The sequence below is a fragment of the Pezoporus occidentalis genome, unplaced genomic scaffold (genome assembly GCF_034315485.1).
Source record: "Pezoporus occidentalis ecotype Australia unplaced genomic scaffold, CSIRO_AGI_Poc_V1 ctg6, whole genome shotgun sequence".
In the NCBI taxonomy this organism is placed as follows: domain Eukaryota; kingdom Metazoa; phylum Chordata; class Aves; order Psittaciformes; family Psittacidae; genus Pezoporus; species Pezoporus occidentalis.
The window spans coordinates 7,130,586-7,149,643 of record NW_026915943.1 but is presented as its reverse complement, the minus strand read 5'-3'; the positions used below and the strand labels follow the sequence as shown (position 1 = coordinate 7,149,643).

General features: G+C 37.0%; 1 protein-coding gene across 4 annotated transcripts in view; it reads left to right on the top strand.

Moving 5' to 3' along the window:
* The window catches only part of GRM5 (glutamate metabotropic receptor 5), a 256,806-nt gene that overhangs the window by 105,076 nt on the left and 132,672 nt on the right, over positions 1 to 19,058 (top strand). For all 4 annotated transcript variants that reach the window (XM_062639091.1, XM_062639093.1, XM_062639090.1 and 1 more), the window contains one exon: positions 16,766 to 17,015. In XM_062639091.1, coding sequence (XP_062495075.1) covers positions 16,766 to 17,015 — 250 coding nt within the window. The remainder of the gene's footprint in view (positions 1 to 16,765; positions 17,016 to 19,058) is intronic.

Genomic DNA, 19,058 nt, shown 5'->3' with positions numbered 1-19,058 from the left:
CTATTCCTCTGCTACTTGTTTGCTGAGTATGACATGATTATTTTCGCAGTAGCCCAGAATTTGCTATCTGCCCTCTGTCATTAGTTCAGGATCTGTGCCTTAGAGAAAGGTAAGGACTCATCATGCCAGCTTTGCAAGGACATTGCAGCAAGACACCGTAGCAGATACTCTCCTAGTCATTACATGAACATCAGGTTAGAGTTGTGATTTTAAGCTGTAGACCTGACTAGTAAATTGATTATATTAAACCTTAAAGAAAATAATAATGCCTTTATATTAAATCTGAAAGAAAACAATAACTCCCTGTATTTTTGCTGTTCTTAAAGAGAATTGTGAAGAATTTATTTTGACCAAAAGCAAGTAACAAATTTTGTGGAAACAAAAAATAAGTTCTTTGCTTTTGTTACGAAAGACAACAACAAGCTGATGGGAAAAGATGCTTTTTTCTTTGAAACCTTCAGATGCTGGAAATCAGCTTGGAAGTTTCATGGGAAAGTTTCAATACATAATCTTTCCAAAAGAGGAGAGGAAGTTGCAAGAAATCAGACTGGTTTCAGAACAAGATATTCTCACATAATAATGTATTATAGACAAAATGGGGATAGAAAAACATTAGTGGATACCCAAATAAACCCTATAAAGCACCTAGTGCACTAGTGAAAAATAAAAAACAAATGTAGAATTTAATTTTCTTCTTTTGTAACCCACAAACAGAAGCAGTAAAGACAGATGCATTTTGTTTGCAGAATTTCAACCAGGATTTGCTGCCTTAAACTGCTTATAGCGAGAGGGAGTCAACATAAAATCATTAAGCTTTATGCAGGAACTATACCCAAAAGCAAAAAAAGGGTCATTAATATTGCAATACAACAATGATAAGCTGACAAACATGAGTGAGTTCACTCACACAGGAGCACAAATAGGAATGCACCTGATCATTTAGAGGCTAGCAGGCATTGTTGCAGAGATTTTCCTCCTGCCAGCCTTGTTAATGTTATTTTTACTTATGAACCTAATTTATACAGCCTATTGCAGCCTCTGGTTAAAATTACCCACATTATTCATGTACTTTTCAGAATTAAAAATCATTTCACATGCTATGGGGATAGGGATCTTTGCAAAGCAGCTCTTCATATACATACCAACAAGCCCACTGCAAATGTTCTCAAACATATTTATTGGAGAATTAAAGCTGTTTGCTTATAACAAATTGGAAATCTGTGATGCAGAAATATTATGCATAACCTTTTAAATCAGATTAACTGGTGTTCCTTCTTTTATACAAAAAAATTCCATAAGGAGCATCTGTTCAAGGCACTGCCTGATGACCTGGCATCAGATCCAAAAGCTTGCTGCTTTCTGCACTAATTTTTGAATCTGTTCCAAGTGGGAGCATCATTACTTAAACTCAAATCTATTTTACACTGAGATTAACATGCTGTGATACCTGCTCATTGTGGTCCATTAGTCCTTGTACGATTTGAGCAGTCAGCTGTGGTGTGTTCAGCGGTGCAGTCTACTCAGTTTGAAATGCTAATACATTTCATAGCATCAACATTCAGCACTGCTGTGGCCTTTTTTTAAGCAAACACACCATTACAGTTGATGAGGCAATTAGAAAAGAAAAGAGGGCTGAAAAATCAGATAAGTTTGTCACAGGAACTGACTTGGTTTTAAAGTAGTATTTCTTTGAATTTGACAAGATAAATATTTATCATGAAGGCAATATAAAAGCTGTTGGGGATGTACCTGTTTAAGACTGAGGTTGAATAACTGTGGGGGCAAGCTGCAAAGGAAAGCGATGGGGTTTTCATGTCCTCAAAAAGAATGGAAAATGAGCTTCAAGGGAAGGATCCAGGGTGTAATTGCTAAGTACCTCAAATACGGAGGTGATGTCTGTCTTTGTCTTTATGGTGAAGGTTTGTTTAAACTGCATAACATAACCTAGAATTAAGTTTGAAAGATGAAATGTTTAACTGAGGTTTAGGATCCAGATTCATGTATGTAAAAGACTCTAAAAGCAACAGGCACCTTGATCATACTGAAATAAGAGGGTATTTTTTGACCTAGTTGCTTAAATTGAAAAATAACTAGTCTGAAGGGATCATCAGTTTACAATAATGAAGGATTCAATAATATCTGCCTGTGGTCCGACTAGTTAATAGTGGTTGTTTAATTACTTAAGAATGGCTGAAGAGGAAAAAATGTATTTCCTTATTGTCAGGAGGGGTACTGCAAGGAAATTGCATAGCTGACAAGAATCAATGTTTTCATTATCACTTTTGTAAATTACAGGTTGGTCTCTGTATTACAGCTATGTTTCAAATCAAACATTTGTATTTCTTGCATCAATAATGAAAAATTAATCTCTGCACTAATTTCTTGCATAAGTGTCACACAACACTGAAATCATAGTAGATGAGAATAACCTCAGTTAAAAGCTTCACCTGTTGACATGAACTTCTGAGGAAAATCTGACCTGATATACCCCCTTTCAAATCCAATCACAAATAAACAATGCACTTGTCTAATGAAGACTTCTTATATGATATCCTCTCATCTTTGTACTACAAGACAGACATGAGAATTGACCTTATATTTTTTATATATCTATATATAAATAACTTATCGAGGTGTAGTCAAAGAAGATTGCATTGATTAAAAGAAATAACACTGAACTATATTGGAGTTGAGTGTGACAATAAAATCCACTTGTTTCAAATTTTTATAGTAATTATGATTACATTTGGCTAAAAGAAAAGTAGTCCTAAGAAAACCCTGTGTACCTCAAAGAAATAGTTTGAAGAGGATTCCAGTTCACTTAAAATTATTCAAGCAAAGTCAATTTGCCACTGATTATTCTTAAATGACTTCTAGTTTGAAGTCCTGTTTCTTCTTCAGCTTAAACAAGTGATCAAAATTCGATTAACAGTTTTGGCTGTGACTTCAATAGGGAAATGGATAACCAGTCCCTCCATAATAAAACCATTAAATTTTGAGAGCTGGTTCTGAGCGATCTAAAAGAAGATAAAGGAGGCAGTTTATCACCTTTCATTTACAAAATATCCTTAGGAAGATTTTTAATTAATATTTTCCCCTAATGCACAGTCAGCCAGTGGAAGGAACCACAAAAGCTCACAGAAGCATGGGAGGTTTCCCAAAATAAGCAAAGATATTCTAAATAGACCAGTTCTTTCACTGTAACTTAATAGTCTAAAATTTCCTAACCCCAGTATTGGATTTGTTCTCTGGCTCAGTTTCCTACCATTAATTGGGAGACTAAATTGTTTCCTTGCTGAAGCTCTCAGTAGAGCTGGAAATTTATTTTTAAGGGTGAGAAAAAAACTTTTTTTCTGTTCCAAAAATACATTGAAAATTTGGTCCAAAAATACATTACAAATCAATAAGCTTTCCCTTGTGAGGAGAGGAAGGGAGAATTTTCTTGGAATTAGATTAACAATTCAGAAAGGAAAAGTATTCCTGTTTTAGTCAGTGGTTCAGTGCTGAAGGTACTCAACTGGTGAACAGCAGATCTGGGCTTCAGTCCTCTCTTCCCAAGGAGATATAAACCCCAGATCATTTAGCATTTAGGAGAATTCCATGAATTTAGGATGAGAACCTCGAGGTTGTGGTGTACTTAAACTAATTTGCTGATGGTCTTCCATTTTGTTAAGAGCACAGCCCTGTCTGATTCTGGAGGAATAACCACAAGATAAAAAAAACTTATTATGGTCTGGTGTGAGGTGTCCCTTCCCATGATAGGGGGTTTGGTAACAGGTGATCTTAAGGTCCTTTCTAACCTAAAACATTCTATGATTCTGTGATTCTATGATACGCTTTTCAACTCTAGTCACCTCACCTTGAAAAATAGATGTGTAAGATAAGTAGATGTATCACTTCCTGCAGATGGAACTGTAGATTGCACTCCACTTGTTATAGGTGGAGCACAAACCATGGAGTGCCCAGGAGGATGACTGCTAATATCCCAACTAATAGGGTTGAGATCCTAACCAGAAAATGCTCCTGAGGACAATCCGTCTATCTTTCTTTTATAAGTAACCAGTTGCCTGACATTTTTTTTATTCCTTTTATTTCATGTATCTTTATTTCCGTTCTCATTCTTTGCTTTTCTTGTGTAAGTAGAATTGCCTATTTTAGAAAGTAGACTTTCTTACCCTACCTTTGTGTCATGCTCTACATACTGAGGTCAAGTCTTGTCCAGGGTCAGACCATTATGAAAATTGATTGCTGCTGTGGTGTAGTTTGATTTTTATGATCTCCATTAGTATCTGAAATCAATATAATGTGCTGAGTGTATATGTGACGAAAAGGACTTTGACTTCCCCAGTCAGCCCTCATCTTTTTGCCTGATAGGGAACACAGATGATATTTAACCTGGGGCTAAAGTCTTGGAAATTGGTGCAATTCCTTTGTATGCAGTACTAAAAATAATCCAGAGACACTGGATGGCTTAGTTTTGTTTGTTCTTTTATTTATTTTTTTTTGTTTTGTTTATTTTTTTTCTCCATCCTCCTGGGATTTACCCTGGGGATTTTTATAAAAGGCAATTTATAATGCTTCATTGTTGATAACACTGTCACCAAATTCAGTATCAGGTGTTTAAACAGCTCTGTGAGGTTTTCAAGAGTCTTGTGAGTTAGTGGCTTTGGAAAGGTAAAAATGAAAACAAAGCTCTGAGGAAGTTTAAAAACAGATGGAGGAAAAAAAACCCCTTTGATATCTCAGTCTATTCCCTGCTGCTTCTTCCTGTGCGCTCCTTTGTTATAGTTCGAAGTAAATTTAAGTCCAGGCAGGTTTAGGTTTCAGATCCATTCATAGAAACACAGACGGAAAGTCTTCTGCCACAGCCTTTTTGACCTAATTGTAACCTTTGGATATACCTCTAAAAGGATGTAACCCTAGATATCTTTCTAGCCTTTTTAAAAATATATGTCTGTTCTGGAATTAAGATTAAAAATAGCATCATTCCTATACTTACCGTATCAACTCCCATGACAACTTCTGGCATGCTACAAGAGAACATCCTGCTGTGCCATATTTTGTAGTTTACAAGAGACTGCATACGTAAAATTGAGAGTTTTCTTGATATAATTGGTCCAGAAAAAGTTCTGGGAAGAAGGAAGAAGTTAAATATGATCAATGACAGCAGTTAGCACATCACATGAGGCCATCAACTTTGCACTGGAAAACCTCACAGTCTTCTGCTCTTTGGCCTAAAGCTCCTCCTACCCATGTCCTTCCAGGAGAGCCCAGAACACTACAATAATTGCGTATGGTTTTAAATGCCCCTCTAGGCAAAACCTATCTGCACTGTTGCTGTTTGTAGGCCTTTTGCTGACTTTTTTTCCTTCCAACAGCTAACAACAGCAGTGCCCAAAACACATTTCCTTTACTGTCAATGGCAGCCTTGAAATCATGCCAATGAAAGGGCACTTTGACAGAGATCCAGCTAAATGAACACAGACTGATTGTCCCGAATGCTCTCAACATTCATTAATCTGCCATGCCAAGTGCCAGTGCTGATCCTGAAAATGCTGAAACGTACAAAGTAATGTCAACTATACTATAACATCAGTTCCCCTTTGCTCTATCCCTGTTCCCAACAGTGGCATTCAGGTTGTGCAGAACCTTCTTGAGGAGAATATATTTCTTCATAAAGAAATAGAGCATGGCTCCTAAACATGCTGTAAGCGATTAGAGAACAATTCTACTGTTCACCTGGTTTCGTAGTCTGAACCTTATCCTGAAAATAAACTTGTTTTCTTTTAAGACACGGATAGAGGAGGAGGCTGGCTTTTTTATGTTACATCCTAGTAACTACAATATGCTCCCAGGACACACTGAAAATTTAGGTTTCATTCCCTCCTTAGCCTGAGGTGTTCAAACTCATATTCTTCAGTTTCCAAAAAAAGTGCTATACTCGTCACTATATAAGCTATTTTTCTTGGAAAGAGGATGAGAAAGACGTAATTCAAAAAAGGTGAGACCACAATCTATCCATCTTATTAAAATGACCTTTCTGATAAAAAAATAATTCAGGATATGTGACTCATTTGGATGTAGAGATATCTTATACATACTGGGAGACTTGAATGTGATGAAGACTTGAGAAATAGCAACAATTTGAAATCTACGCAGCAGTTGCTTAAGGATTTTAGGATTGCATTTTGTTCGAGTACCTAAATTCTGTCATACTCTACCTCATGCGAGAGTAAGTAAAGGATAATTTGGAAATTATAGAAATTTCCAGATATTAGATAATGATAAATTCTCAAAACATCTATTTCACCTACTTTGCCGAATTGATTGAAATGGTGTTGAAGACTTTAACAGCTCTCCTAGAGAAATTTGTCACAAGTATAACGTTCCAACAAGCTGAAATGAGGTAACACTACCTATCTTGAAAAAGAAAGTGAAGAAAGAGCTCAGCCAACCTAATTTAACTTCAGCAACAAATAAACAATTATTTGCAAGAAATAGGCAATTTTCTTCTGATATCATAAAGCACAGTGTGCATTCTTCAAAAAGAAATCACATCAAGTCAACCTAGTATCCAGTTCAGAGTATTTGTGAAGAACAAGTAACTGTATTTAAAAATCATCAATTTTTTTATTATCACATATGAATGTTCTTATAAGCACACTAAGAAGATATGAATCTAGATTTCCTTATGTTAGATTAACAACTGACTTTAAAGCTTTATTGAGATTGTATTTATTTCTCACTTGTTAGCTTTCCAACAACACAGCCAAGCTTAATGGCTTTCTTAGATACAACTTGAATCATTTTTAATTGATATTTCCAACACTAATTTGAATTATGATAAACAGGATATGGTTATTAAATCTGTAAACAGTACTGTGCTGGATGAAGCTGCTCCTAGAACAGAATAATCCAGTGCTTAAATACTGGATGAAGAATGATCAACTGAGCAACCGCTGTGCAGAAAAAACAAAGACCTAAAAAATTAAAATGGATACAAGCTAAACTTGAATCAACGTCATTCCATTGTTACAACAGACAAATATCATACAGAAAGTATACAAAGAGGTAACCTGTTCTAGAGATATCAAGTAGTATTTCAATTCTACCTTGCTCAGGAAACATACAAGATGGAAAACCACCATATCTTCACAAAACTTGCACATTATCCTGAATGGACAACATGAACTAATCTTAGATCAACCACAAGAAAACTGGAAATGAAAAGAACTGTGGTAAACAGGGTCATCAGCTTAAAACTAGTTTTGCTTAATTTTTATCAAATAAATAAAAGACAAAAAGAAATGGAGACATGGTGGCTGTTTTCAAAACTGTTAAGATGAGGCACTGGCTCAGGCTGCCCAGAGAAACTGCGGCTGCCCCATCCCTGGAAGTGTTCAAGGCCAGGCTGGATGGGACTTGGAGCAACCTGCTCTAGTAGAAGTTGTCCTTGTCCGTGGCAGGGGTTGGAACTGAATGAGCTTTAAGGTCCCTTTCAAACCAAACAATTCTAGGATTCTATGATTTCTGAAAACATCCATCTGATAAGTTATTCATCCATTTGACAAGATATAGCAGGATTAAATTGAAAGAGGACAATAGAAAAACAATTTAAGAACTGGGGAATTAAAACTTATGAAAAGACTACTTTGGCTTGGAACAGATAGTCCAAGGCAGTGATGAAATCTTCACCACTGTTCTAAAACAAACAAACAAAAAATATTTTGTAATTAATTAATAACCAACTATTCTTTTGCCTTAGAACAGCTTATTCTGAAATTCAGGAAATTGTACTGTTGCCTTCAACCTTGTTCTGTTACTATATTTTCCTTCTTTCGTTTCTGCATCCAAAAGCTAAGGATGGTAGTGTCCTATTTGGTAATATCCTCTGAAGTTAGAATTCAAAGTCAACCTGTACTCCGAACACTTTTCGAATATTCTTAAGATTCAATCTTTACTACCCACCAAGAGGAAAAAATTACCCAATACGTGTTTAAAATAAAACTATCTCCAAGAAAGTAGTTAGTCACACATTATAGGCCTTCTCATCCTACACAGTATACTGAAAGAATTATTAATATGCCCCAAGAAACTTCATATTATCCCCCTCAAAATCTTTTTACAAGCACTCCAGGGAAACGCATAGAACTGCCTTCCGGGTACTACTCTGAAAGGAGTGAGGTCTATCAGAAATCCATGAATAATTAGAGTTCAGATCAGGAGTCATGAAAACCACTCTTGTACCAAATGGACTTGCTGATATGAATGTGCATGATCAGCTGAAGAAGTGAAATTAAAGTGCTTTCTTTGGAGTAGTCATGTCATCATCTACAATTTCTGTGGGAAATATTGGGTGTTATTATTAAAACAGATGTTAGATAGTGATTGTTGCTATAATAAGCACAATATAGTTATTGTTACAACTAAAATGCAAGTTTTTGTGAGGCAAAATTATAAGTTGTCATTCAGTCTGCTCAACATAAATGTAGCCCTCATTATTGCACTTATCTGATTCTCTCAAGCTATAATACATTTATTCTCACACCACCATTGTCAGGAAAATGTTTTTACCTCCATTTCATATGCTAAGAAATAAAAGAGAAGAGAATGGCTTACCAGGAGACTCAAAAGATGAATTGAAGGCCTTCAGAATCTATCTAATCCCTGAATTATGTTTCTTTTTCCCTTGATGACTTCTTGTAGTGCTTAAATACAGCAGCAGCAGAATAGGACATCAGGTGGATTTCAGAAAAGACCAGCTGCAAACCATAGCACAATTAAGAATTAATATTACATGAAGGTATGTTCCAGGTTGTGAATATACAGAAGTGAGATGTTGCTAATGTGTATTAATATAATATAATTAATAGCCTAAGCCAGAACTGGGACTTGGTCCAAACACCAGTGAAGAAGCCCCAGGTAGCTGCATTCCTTGGGGATTCACTACACCCACAATGAAGAGGTGGTTACTGGCTCAGAGCCAGGCTTCTCCCTGCAGTCTTCTTTCTGACACAGTATTTGTCTCTGAAAGGAACAGCCTCCAGTCTAGTACTGTCAGTCTCATGTGTCCTCATTTCTATCTGAAAATCAAACAAAAAAATGAAAATGAGAAAAGTTAAGAGGATCCCTGGAGTCCACCAGGAGCTGTGCTTTCATTAACTATTTCATTTTGAAATGAAAGGATGAAATGATAGAGGAAATATCCGAGGGGACGGTCCTAGAGTTAGGTAGATTGAACGAGCTATTTTGCAAACAGAAAGTACAGAAAATTTTTAATCTAAGTCTGAAAACCAGGAGCAGCAGACAGAGATAGCAGCAGGTTTCTGAAAAAGCTGTCAAGCTTAAAAATCCTTTAGCAGACATTAGCATCACAGAGGACTTCAAACACTGCTCAGTGGACAAGGCCACAAAGCCGCAGACACACCACTTAGCAGGATGGATCAAAGGAAGCATACAGAAAAGGCAGTTTCCAGACTGCTCCCTTTTCTCACATAGCAGCAGTGTTTAAATGAGACTTTCTTTTAAGTTATGAAGTGATCATTTAAAAATAAACAGAAGTGAGGTGCATTAAACTGTGAAAGTAGGTCATCATTTTCTTAAGAGGAATGCATTTATTATTCCAAAATAGCCAAGAGAAGATGAGAAAGAGAAGAGAAACTTTGGTATCAAAGTGATACTTCTGCAGTCTCTCAGATGAGGAGATAATGAACAGATGTATTTAATTTAATTAAGTACAGTTATGTTTGGTGTATGTAGTGTCTTACTTCCCTAAAACAATGTAAACATTAGTTACTTAAACAAAGACCTTATGAATGAAACTGGTCTAAATACCTCTGTATGAAAACTTCTGGTTGGAAAATACTGAGTAACTGAAACTTAAAAACCTCACAGAAAAGAGCTTAATTAATTGCTTAATTAAACATGTTGAATTTATTTTTAAATGTCAAAACAGTTTAGTTCATTATTTTTGAAATGGAAATATTTTCCTAATTCAAAATGCATATCTTGGTTTTATTACATCAACCGAAGTAATATGAGGCTTATACGAAATGATGAAGTGGTCAGTATCGAAATTAAATGTTATAGGATCATCAAATTATTTCAATCAGACTAAATTGAATTTTAAGAGGATTAGAAGTGTTTTTTTTTTTTTCTTATTAGCTAATATTTTTGAGATTATGAAGATGTTTCTTGTCTTCACAGGTAAATAACTGAAAATCTCAAAACTGTTCACAGAAAACAAAATGAGGCTTATACCCAGTATTCTGTCATGGCACTAATGCTTCTTTTTATTGACACATCTTGTAGCATCTTCATCTATCAAGTCACCATGAATACAGGCAGTTGGGTCTGTTTTATGGACACTTAGCAATAGATAAATGCTCTTCGAACAGCTTTCACTTTGAATAGAAAAAATAAACATCCAAAGAAATAGATATATTAGTTCTCCACAATCAGATAGATAGCTAAGTACCAAGTCCTCAATGCAGTTATCAGTTTTTTATGTCCCTTATCAGGCCTTAGCTGTTAGATCATGCCCTTTGAATCACTTTGAGACTGTCTATGCTTAAGGAAGGCAGGTACAGCAATTTTAAAGATAGAGTGGGTAGCATTCTTAATTACTGAGGGAATGGAGCCCTGTGTTGCTCCATTGCTGTTTTCTAGTTCTCTGATACCTCTCCAAGACCAGCTAACATTGCCTGGCTACTTTGCTTAAGAAGGTTTTGAAGAAACCTTCCATTGACATAATCACTTGCTTCTCCATGAGGAACAACATAAACCTGAGCAATTCCTGCCAAAGACCATAACCTCACAGCAAAACAACTCTGGTGTAAGACCTGATTGTATATAACAGGACATATTTTCATCAAGAGCTTTGCCAACGTGGTGGCATACCGTTCTGTGCCACAATTCTGCTGTAGCCCCATGAAAAAGCTTCAGAACTGCTGGTTTGATGTGCAGCTCCAAATGAGCCATGACACTGGAAATGCAACATGGTATCATGCTGAGGAAAACCTAGGGAGACTTGTTCCGAGTTGTTCTTTCACCAGAGCAGCATTTGGCTACTTGTGTTCAGAATATTAGAGACTAGTTTACAAGAAAGAGTAGTATCCTTACAAAAGTGTGTGTGTACGTATATATATATGTGTTTCCATTAAATTCAGACTTTCAAATTTACTGTCTTCTGAAGAAAGAGCTCACAGGCCTTGAATTTGCTATCTAGCACTCCAGATAATTGAACAGCCCAGTCTCTGAACGTTTATTAAGGAAAAGATCTGGTTGGAGATGTTTAAGCGAAATATTGTTTGAGGAACTATTCTCATTTAAGGTATTTTTTTAATGGGCTGCTTTCAAAATGAACTTTTAATTTTATTTTTTTGCTGTTTTTAACATAATACTTAATATAGACATTCGAATCCTATCTTAAAATAATTTAAATAAGACATTGTGATCAAATGAAAATAGGTTATAATAGGGTTTTCTATCACACAAACAACTCCAGAATTTCAGGCACATTTTATTTGATTTCTTTGGTTTGTACCCTTTAGAATGAAATAATGTTCTATTGTCTTGCTCTCTTTGCAGACAAAACTGTAACAGGGAGGCTGTGATTTTGATCATATCAATGGCATGCTGTTGCTGTAGGAGCTCAAAGGATTTGTTATTATGTCCCTATTCATACAGTCAAGCAGTTAAATATGGACAATATCTATTAGTAGGTGCTATTGGTATTTTGCTATGATTAGTTTGAACTGCAACAAAGAAACCTCTAACGCTTCGATGCAGGAAACACCCCCGTATCCTTGACTTTCAGGAAGATCATCCTGGTAATCAACCAAAATGTTGCCTTACATAAATATCTTCTACTACTCCCACATGCATTTTAAAAATTATAGCTACTTAGATTTTTTTCAGGTATTTCTGGCAAAGTTCATCCTATTGATGTCAATGAAAGCTGGTAAAAAATGAAGCTATCTATTCCCCACATTGCCTGAGAAACATCTACTGAGAATTGTAACCTGACTTGGCTTCTTTTCTGTGGCTCAGATACAGCATAGAATATTATCCTGTGTTTTGCTCTTCCTTGCCCATAAGTGATGGTAGCGCTTCTACTTATATAAATATGCTTTGTGATAGGTGGGATTATTACCAGCTAAAGTAACTTCTCTACCAGAGAATCTGTGGCTGCTTCATCCCAGGAAGTGTTCGAGACCAGGTTGGATGGGTCTTGGAGCAACCTGGTCTAGTGGAAAATGTCCCTGCCTTTGGCAGGGAGTTGGAGCTGGATGATCTTAAAGGTTCCTTCCAACCCAAACCATTCTGTGATTCTATGATTCTAAATGAATGACATAATACATTTCTGCAGTTTCACTTGAGTCTCCTTTCGCTTTGTGAATTTTTGCTGTGTCCTGCCAGAAGCAATGTTACATCCTAAATATCTCCTAAAGACTAATTCTCATCTATGTTCACTGAAACTGCCTTATAAACCAAACCATTCCCTGATAATAATTTGCAAGTGCAGCTACAGCTAATGATAAAAAACCTCTTCTAATAAAAAATGTGCAATGCTGGGAAAATCTCTGGACAGAAGAAAACACAGTTCATTATTCTATTTGGCTGTAGGGACTTTTAATCTCTTATTGATAACCTTTAATGTGATAGAGCAGATGTCAGTGTATTTTGTTTATTATTTTAAGATTAAAAGCCTTGTTAGTTTGCTGTGTAATATAGATAAGATCTTAACAGTTTATGGTTAGTTAGTTTAATTGGCTCAACCGCTGGTCAGGAGGAGCAGCAGGAGTAGCCTGCAGTTTGCCTGACCCTTTTCCATTAGATTCAAGTATTTTTGTGTACTGTGCTATATTAAGCTTCATCTGGAAAAAAAGCACAATCTGTTCTTTTTAAGCTTCTTAATAGTTTCTAATACTGATTCATGGGAAATGGAACCAACAGATTGTTATAGTTAGACTGTAGGTGGGGATGCATATGCTTGAGTTTTGAACAAAATTCCAGATCCAAAGCAGGGATACATGTCTTTTACATGGTGATGCAATCAAATTCGTTTTTGCACATGAAAAGACATATACAAGTAAGTTTTGAACTGGGTTTAGGGCCAGATGTTCAGGTAGGCAACATGCAGGATTCAGGCTGGCATTTGCAAAGAACCCAGCTGCCAGTTTTTGCCATGAGTATAAGGCGTATTTACAGAAGCCTTCAACAGCTAGCAGCTCTGATTACCTTGTCGATAGACAAGGGGAGATGAACATCCAGTAAAAAACTGTGATACCTCCTACAGCAGAACCGGTCACAGTACAGGGATACCGTTTTCCAAATGCTGAAATGGGGAGGTCTGAAGGTGGAGGAGGAACTGAGTAGAGATTGATCATACTTCAGCTGCACCTTGTGTTATTTGCTGAGTCTTTTCTGGAATTGGAACTAGCCAAGCAAAAATAAACCAATCCCTTCCTTCTGTTTAGTTTTTCCTTAAGAGTTTTCTTTAAATTTTAGAGGTGGAAAAAAATAGCTACTTGGATAAATTGCCAGGATGTGGGCAGCTTCCATCACAGGGGACTCACAGAAGACATTGCTTTCATTCCAGCTTAGCAGTTCTGAATTAATTTTCACTTGGAAGTGAAACTACAAACTCCTTCTCAGAGTCAGGCTGCCTAAATCCCCACTTTGTCCATCCATGTGCACAAGCAGTAAAGTTCTTTTATCTTTCTCCTTGTGACATAGACCTAGCTGAAGTGTGGAACTGTCGTGTCAATGGAAACTTGTTCCTGCTGTGGTAGCTTTGGGGGTACTACAATGGGTATGCCACAGTTCAAGAATCAAATGCCCATGAGGAGTCTAGTTCTGCACAGAAAGCATGGAGATGCTCTTCCATTGTGAAGCTCACATCTCATCCTTAAGCAAACAATGTAATACAATTTACCCAGGTCCCCATTCTCATTCCCTTCAAACACATGCAGTTTTTTCACAGAAGTCATCCTAATATGTGGTGCAAAGGAGTTTAATAGAAAAGATTTTCTTTTTCCATCAAGGAGTGTCCATTATCCCCACAGTATAGCTCAAATTAAATATATGTACCTCATCAAACCTCTTGCACAACAGGGGAATTCACTATGAATAATTAAGTAGAGTTTAATCAGCAATGATCATGACAAGAGCTCCACTGGTGTATTTGTGCGTGTCTTGAAGAAAAGCTGATTTCTGTTTTCATCAAATCTCCCTTGAGCTCATGCCATACAGCTATAGTTTTCCCCATTGGAGAACTCAGTCACTCTCAGATTTGGACTGCCAGGATGTTTTTATTCCAAATGTTGAGAACACCACACTTTACTAAGTAGCCTTGGTAGTTTAATATATTTCCCCTCATTTTGGATGACACACTGCTTTCTGTATGGTTTCACAAAATCTCACTGTCTTAACACATGATGAGACCATGGCATTTGTGCCTGAGCAACCTTGATTTGACTTGAAAAGAATTAATGCACTTTGTATTCATTGCAAGACCTACTGCTTTTCGGAGGTGTAATTAAACCTATTCTCAGCTTTATAGAAAACATCAGGGTAACAGTTTGTATACTTACAACATGTTCAAGAAAAGACTGCGGTATCTGGAACTTTGAAGAGATCCAGGTCTGTAAGTCAGTTACACCTGACCAGGAATTTATCATTGACAGCTTTTTGGCAGAAAATGAAGCCTTCAAAATTCCAGTCTCTTTGAGATATATTGTGGAACAGCTTTTCCTCAAATGTTCATCTTCTATGGCAAAATTTGACATGGTCTCTTTTTTTCCTTTTTATTTTCTGTTATTTATTTTCTGTTAGGAAAAGTGAAACAGAACGTTTAATGCTGATCCAGATCGACCTAAATGACAAAAAAATTAAACAAAATAGTGTATTTCCTGTCAAACAGCTTACTTTAGGTGGCCTTTGGGAATGGTGGGAGTTACATGTGATTGACCCCCATTTTTCCTTCAGACTGACTTCTGAGGTTGCATCTTTCAAGAAGCACCACATTTTCAACCTCTAGCTGAACTGCTTCAGTGTCTCAATGGAATCACCTGGTGCTTACATATTACAGGAAGCACAGTTTGCCCTAAGAGGGTGACACATAGGGAAGCACTGGGCTCCTGCTCTACAGCTCCCAGGTAGCAGTGCAACAACTGAATTTAAGAATCCTATGACATTTTGTCCAGGCACAATTTGCATAGTAATGGGTTTTCCATCAGGCCTAAGCACAGCAGAGAGGAAAATGAGCATCATATTAGCTAAGGATTTCTCCATTCACATTGCCATTCTGGTTGGATGCCATTTGGAAATTTCAAGGTCTCAGTGATTCATTCCTAATCACAGAATAACGTGAAACAAAGGCAATGGCGTTTCCCTTCTTCTGCACCTTGTCTCTTTTGGCTATTCATATTGCAAGAGCATCAAGTTCAATACTGTTTTCATATTCATGTACAGTGCTAAGCATGATACAGACTTTAAACTCTAGCCTCAGAGCAACAGGAACAGCACCCCAGGTGGGCAAGCTGAATGCTTGATGGCTCCAAATGTCCAAGGTCACAAAAACAGATAACAGTCCAAATCCAGTTTTTATATTCTCACTGCTTCACATGTATTTTCATTGTTGCTGTGCTTATATTCTTGTAACTATGTTGGTAAAAGTGTTTTCCTTATGGATCCTTCAATTTGTAAACTAACAGAAATAAGTGAAGGATCAGCAGTTCCCTGAAACATCATTACTTTAGCACTCTCAGTCTTATTAATTTACTGAGTGTGTTTCTATTACTGAGGGGTTAAAGCAATATTCTGGAGAAGGATTTCCTGCCTCAAAGGCCTCCTTCTTTAAATGAGACATGAAACAGATTTAGACAGCCAGATGGAGGAGCACAGGCAACCAGAAAAACCAGAGACATCCTGGTCAGGATGATTGTCAGTGGCATCAGTACACCCACTGTGACTTTTATGTAGGCCTGGCAATGAAGACATTTTCTATGGTGAGACACATTTAAGAACAATAATGTGCCTATGTTAATATTTATTACTAGTTTATCCCATAAGAGAAGATTGAAAGAAAATCTGAAGTTTTGCCTGTTGGGTTGGTAGATATTTCATTAAAAAAAACACCAACAACCAACCAACCAAAATCCACACAGAAGTATTCTTAGCTCATTTGTGATCTTGTGATCCCTGTAATGCTAATCCTCAATTTTGCTGCTTATTCTCCAGAAGATTTTTCTTCAACTGAATAATTTTTATCTTTCAGTATAGTTAAAAACTTGTTGCTTTTCAGGTTGAATTATGAACAAAGTCATGTTGTTAGGAATCATTGTTTTATTTTGCTTATATTTAAAATATTACACCTAAAAATTCATTCTGAATGTACATTTTTAACTTTCCTGAAGTAAACCCCAAAGAACTTTTCCACATTCAGTCAAGAGAATCAGAAAAGACTGCAATTTATACATACATTGTTGTACACCTTGTGGACCAGATCCTTACAGGCATTGAGGTACCTAATGGTATTTGGTTTCAGCAGAGATGTAGGCAGAAGTGAGGTTTCTAAGACAATTTGTTGATCATGACTTGAAAATGTAATTGATAAAAATGTTAATGCTCTTTTGTTAAGACTGATACACTGATCACTGCGCAGATATGCTGCATATTCTTTAAAATATTTTCTGTTTCCAAAGCAAGAAAAGCTTCTTGAAATTTTAGTACATGCATATGTGTCTCTGTTTGTATCTAGGAAACTATGGTGAAAGTGGAATGGAAGCTTTCAAAGACATGGCAGCCAAGGAAGGCATTTGCATTGCGCATTCCTACAAGATCTATAGCAACGCTGGTGAGCAGAGCTTTGACAAGCTGCTACGAAAGCTTCGGAGCCATCTGCCCAAGGCAAGAGTGGTTGCTTGCTTCTGTGAAGGCATGACTGTGAGAGGTCTCTTAATGGCTATGAGGCGCCTGGGACTCGCTGGAGAGTTTTTGCTGCTGGGCAGGTGAGTAATGCCGTGCACTTATACCCAGCCTTTTCACTGAGCAGGGCAAAACACCATAAGAGCAGTCCAGTCAAGCATACGCAAAGCACATACTCATGGTAAAAGGACAGAAAGTTACATCAGCCGTGTCATAATGGTACATAATCTACAAAGACATGCACTATTCTCATGACATGCCAGGCAAACTCAAAGCTGCTTGGCCAGACTTAATAGCATTGTGTAAGGGAAGGATGACACGCAAATGTTTGATCTGTATCATCTATTTTGAGTAAGTGTGCTAAGAATTGCTGATACGGCCTCTGGGTGCACCTGAAATAGATCTCCCCAAGACAAAGTTTGTTAAGCATCACTTTTTCTTCCTGAGCCAATATGCTGACATGTGCATACTGTCCTAAAGGCAATACATAGGTAATTCTTTCTCTCAGATCAGTGATATCAGTAGCTCCTTCCATAACTGGCAATGAGAGAAAGAAAAACTGCCTCCGATGTGTTCACACAGCAGAAAAAGACCCTGGGCTAACAAAATCAAAGATACTGATGTAAACCTAATGGGATCTTTGTGTTTGCCGTGTATTCAACAAGCGGACCTAAGAGAGATGAGAAAAAATGATGTTTTGACCACAAAATGGCTTTTACAAAGACCCTCCTTATGACTAGCTTTGGTGGAAATGCCTATTGCCAGTGTTTTAGAGTAAAGCAGATCAAATGCCACCTCCACTCTCTCTAGCTAATGCTACAGGACCTTTGTTGTTTTTTTTTATCTTAAACACAAGAAGTTGTCAAATCTCTGCAGTAGCACCCAAATTTAAAAGCACATAAGCATCATTTTCGAAAAATATGTTGGCCCTTAATTCCTCCAGACGCCAAATCACACACAATTTTGTATGGAATTTGTTTATGTATAGCACTGCTAAATTTAGTCCTAGGAGATGCTTTTATAAATAAGGACTTCAGGGACTGATGATTGTGAATAAGAATGGAGCTATACAGCTTAGCTCTTCAAAAAAAGAAAGGTCTAGAGAGAAGTGAATTTGCTTATTTTCAGTGAAAAATACCTGTTTCGAACTGCAGCCAGAGCTGTCATGCCTAATTATAAGAAAGTTGTTATTCAGCATATTCAGCATATTCACCATTCAGTAAATTGAAAGTGATAGCCTCTCTCAAAAGTCTAAGCTGTAAACTGTTCCAAGTTAAAACAAAAATCCTTAATTATATCAGACCAATTTATGTGTGTCCATGTCAGTACTAAACAATTTATTTGTGAAAAAAATGCACATGAACTGGAATAGGTTTTTTTCTACACTTTTTATCCATTAGCAGAGATTTCAGGGTAACGGCTGAGAAATGGCTACTCAGATATAGGTTAACCTGTCCCCAGCCAGTAGCTATTGAGTACAGATGTAAACTAATTGCGCTTATCATCACCCAACCAGAGCATTCATATGGCTGCACTAGACAGCTGAGAACAGCTGGAGTGATGTAGTGTCTCTACATACAGCTCTGCACTTTAGAGATCATAAGGATCTAGGAGCCTCCTATCTCCTTTCAATAGATTTAGTTCAGATTTGGCACTAAAACCAGCTATAAGCCAGAAATAAAACAACTAGTTTTGTCTACCGAGGACTTTTGTTTGGCTTTGAGTCACCTTTAGTCAGGAGAGCTGATTGTTTTATGGCCCTGCAGTGCAGCAAGACTTATGCAGAATGTGGGATGTCATGGAGCAGTTATGTTTCACGAAAATGTAAATTCTTACAGGAAAATGTTGTCCTTCTGCCATGCGATAATCTCTGGGTTTCACAGCAGAGAGGAAAGAAAAGGAGGGAACTTGAAGAAAGACTTCTTGATGTAGATGGGACACATGTCAATATTGTCATTGTCCTTTGATGGCCTGAATTCCTGTAGGGATTTAAAGCTTTGTTTTCCAGACCTTTGATGTAGTATGTGGCCTCTTGGCTTCAGCTGTTTGGCTCTGTTGGCTACAAATATTTAACTGTTGGTTCAGAGCTAGGCTTGTTGGTGGGTTCTGTGGAGAACAGCCTAAGG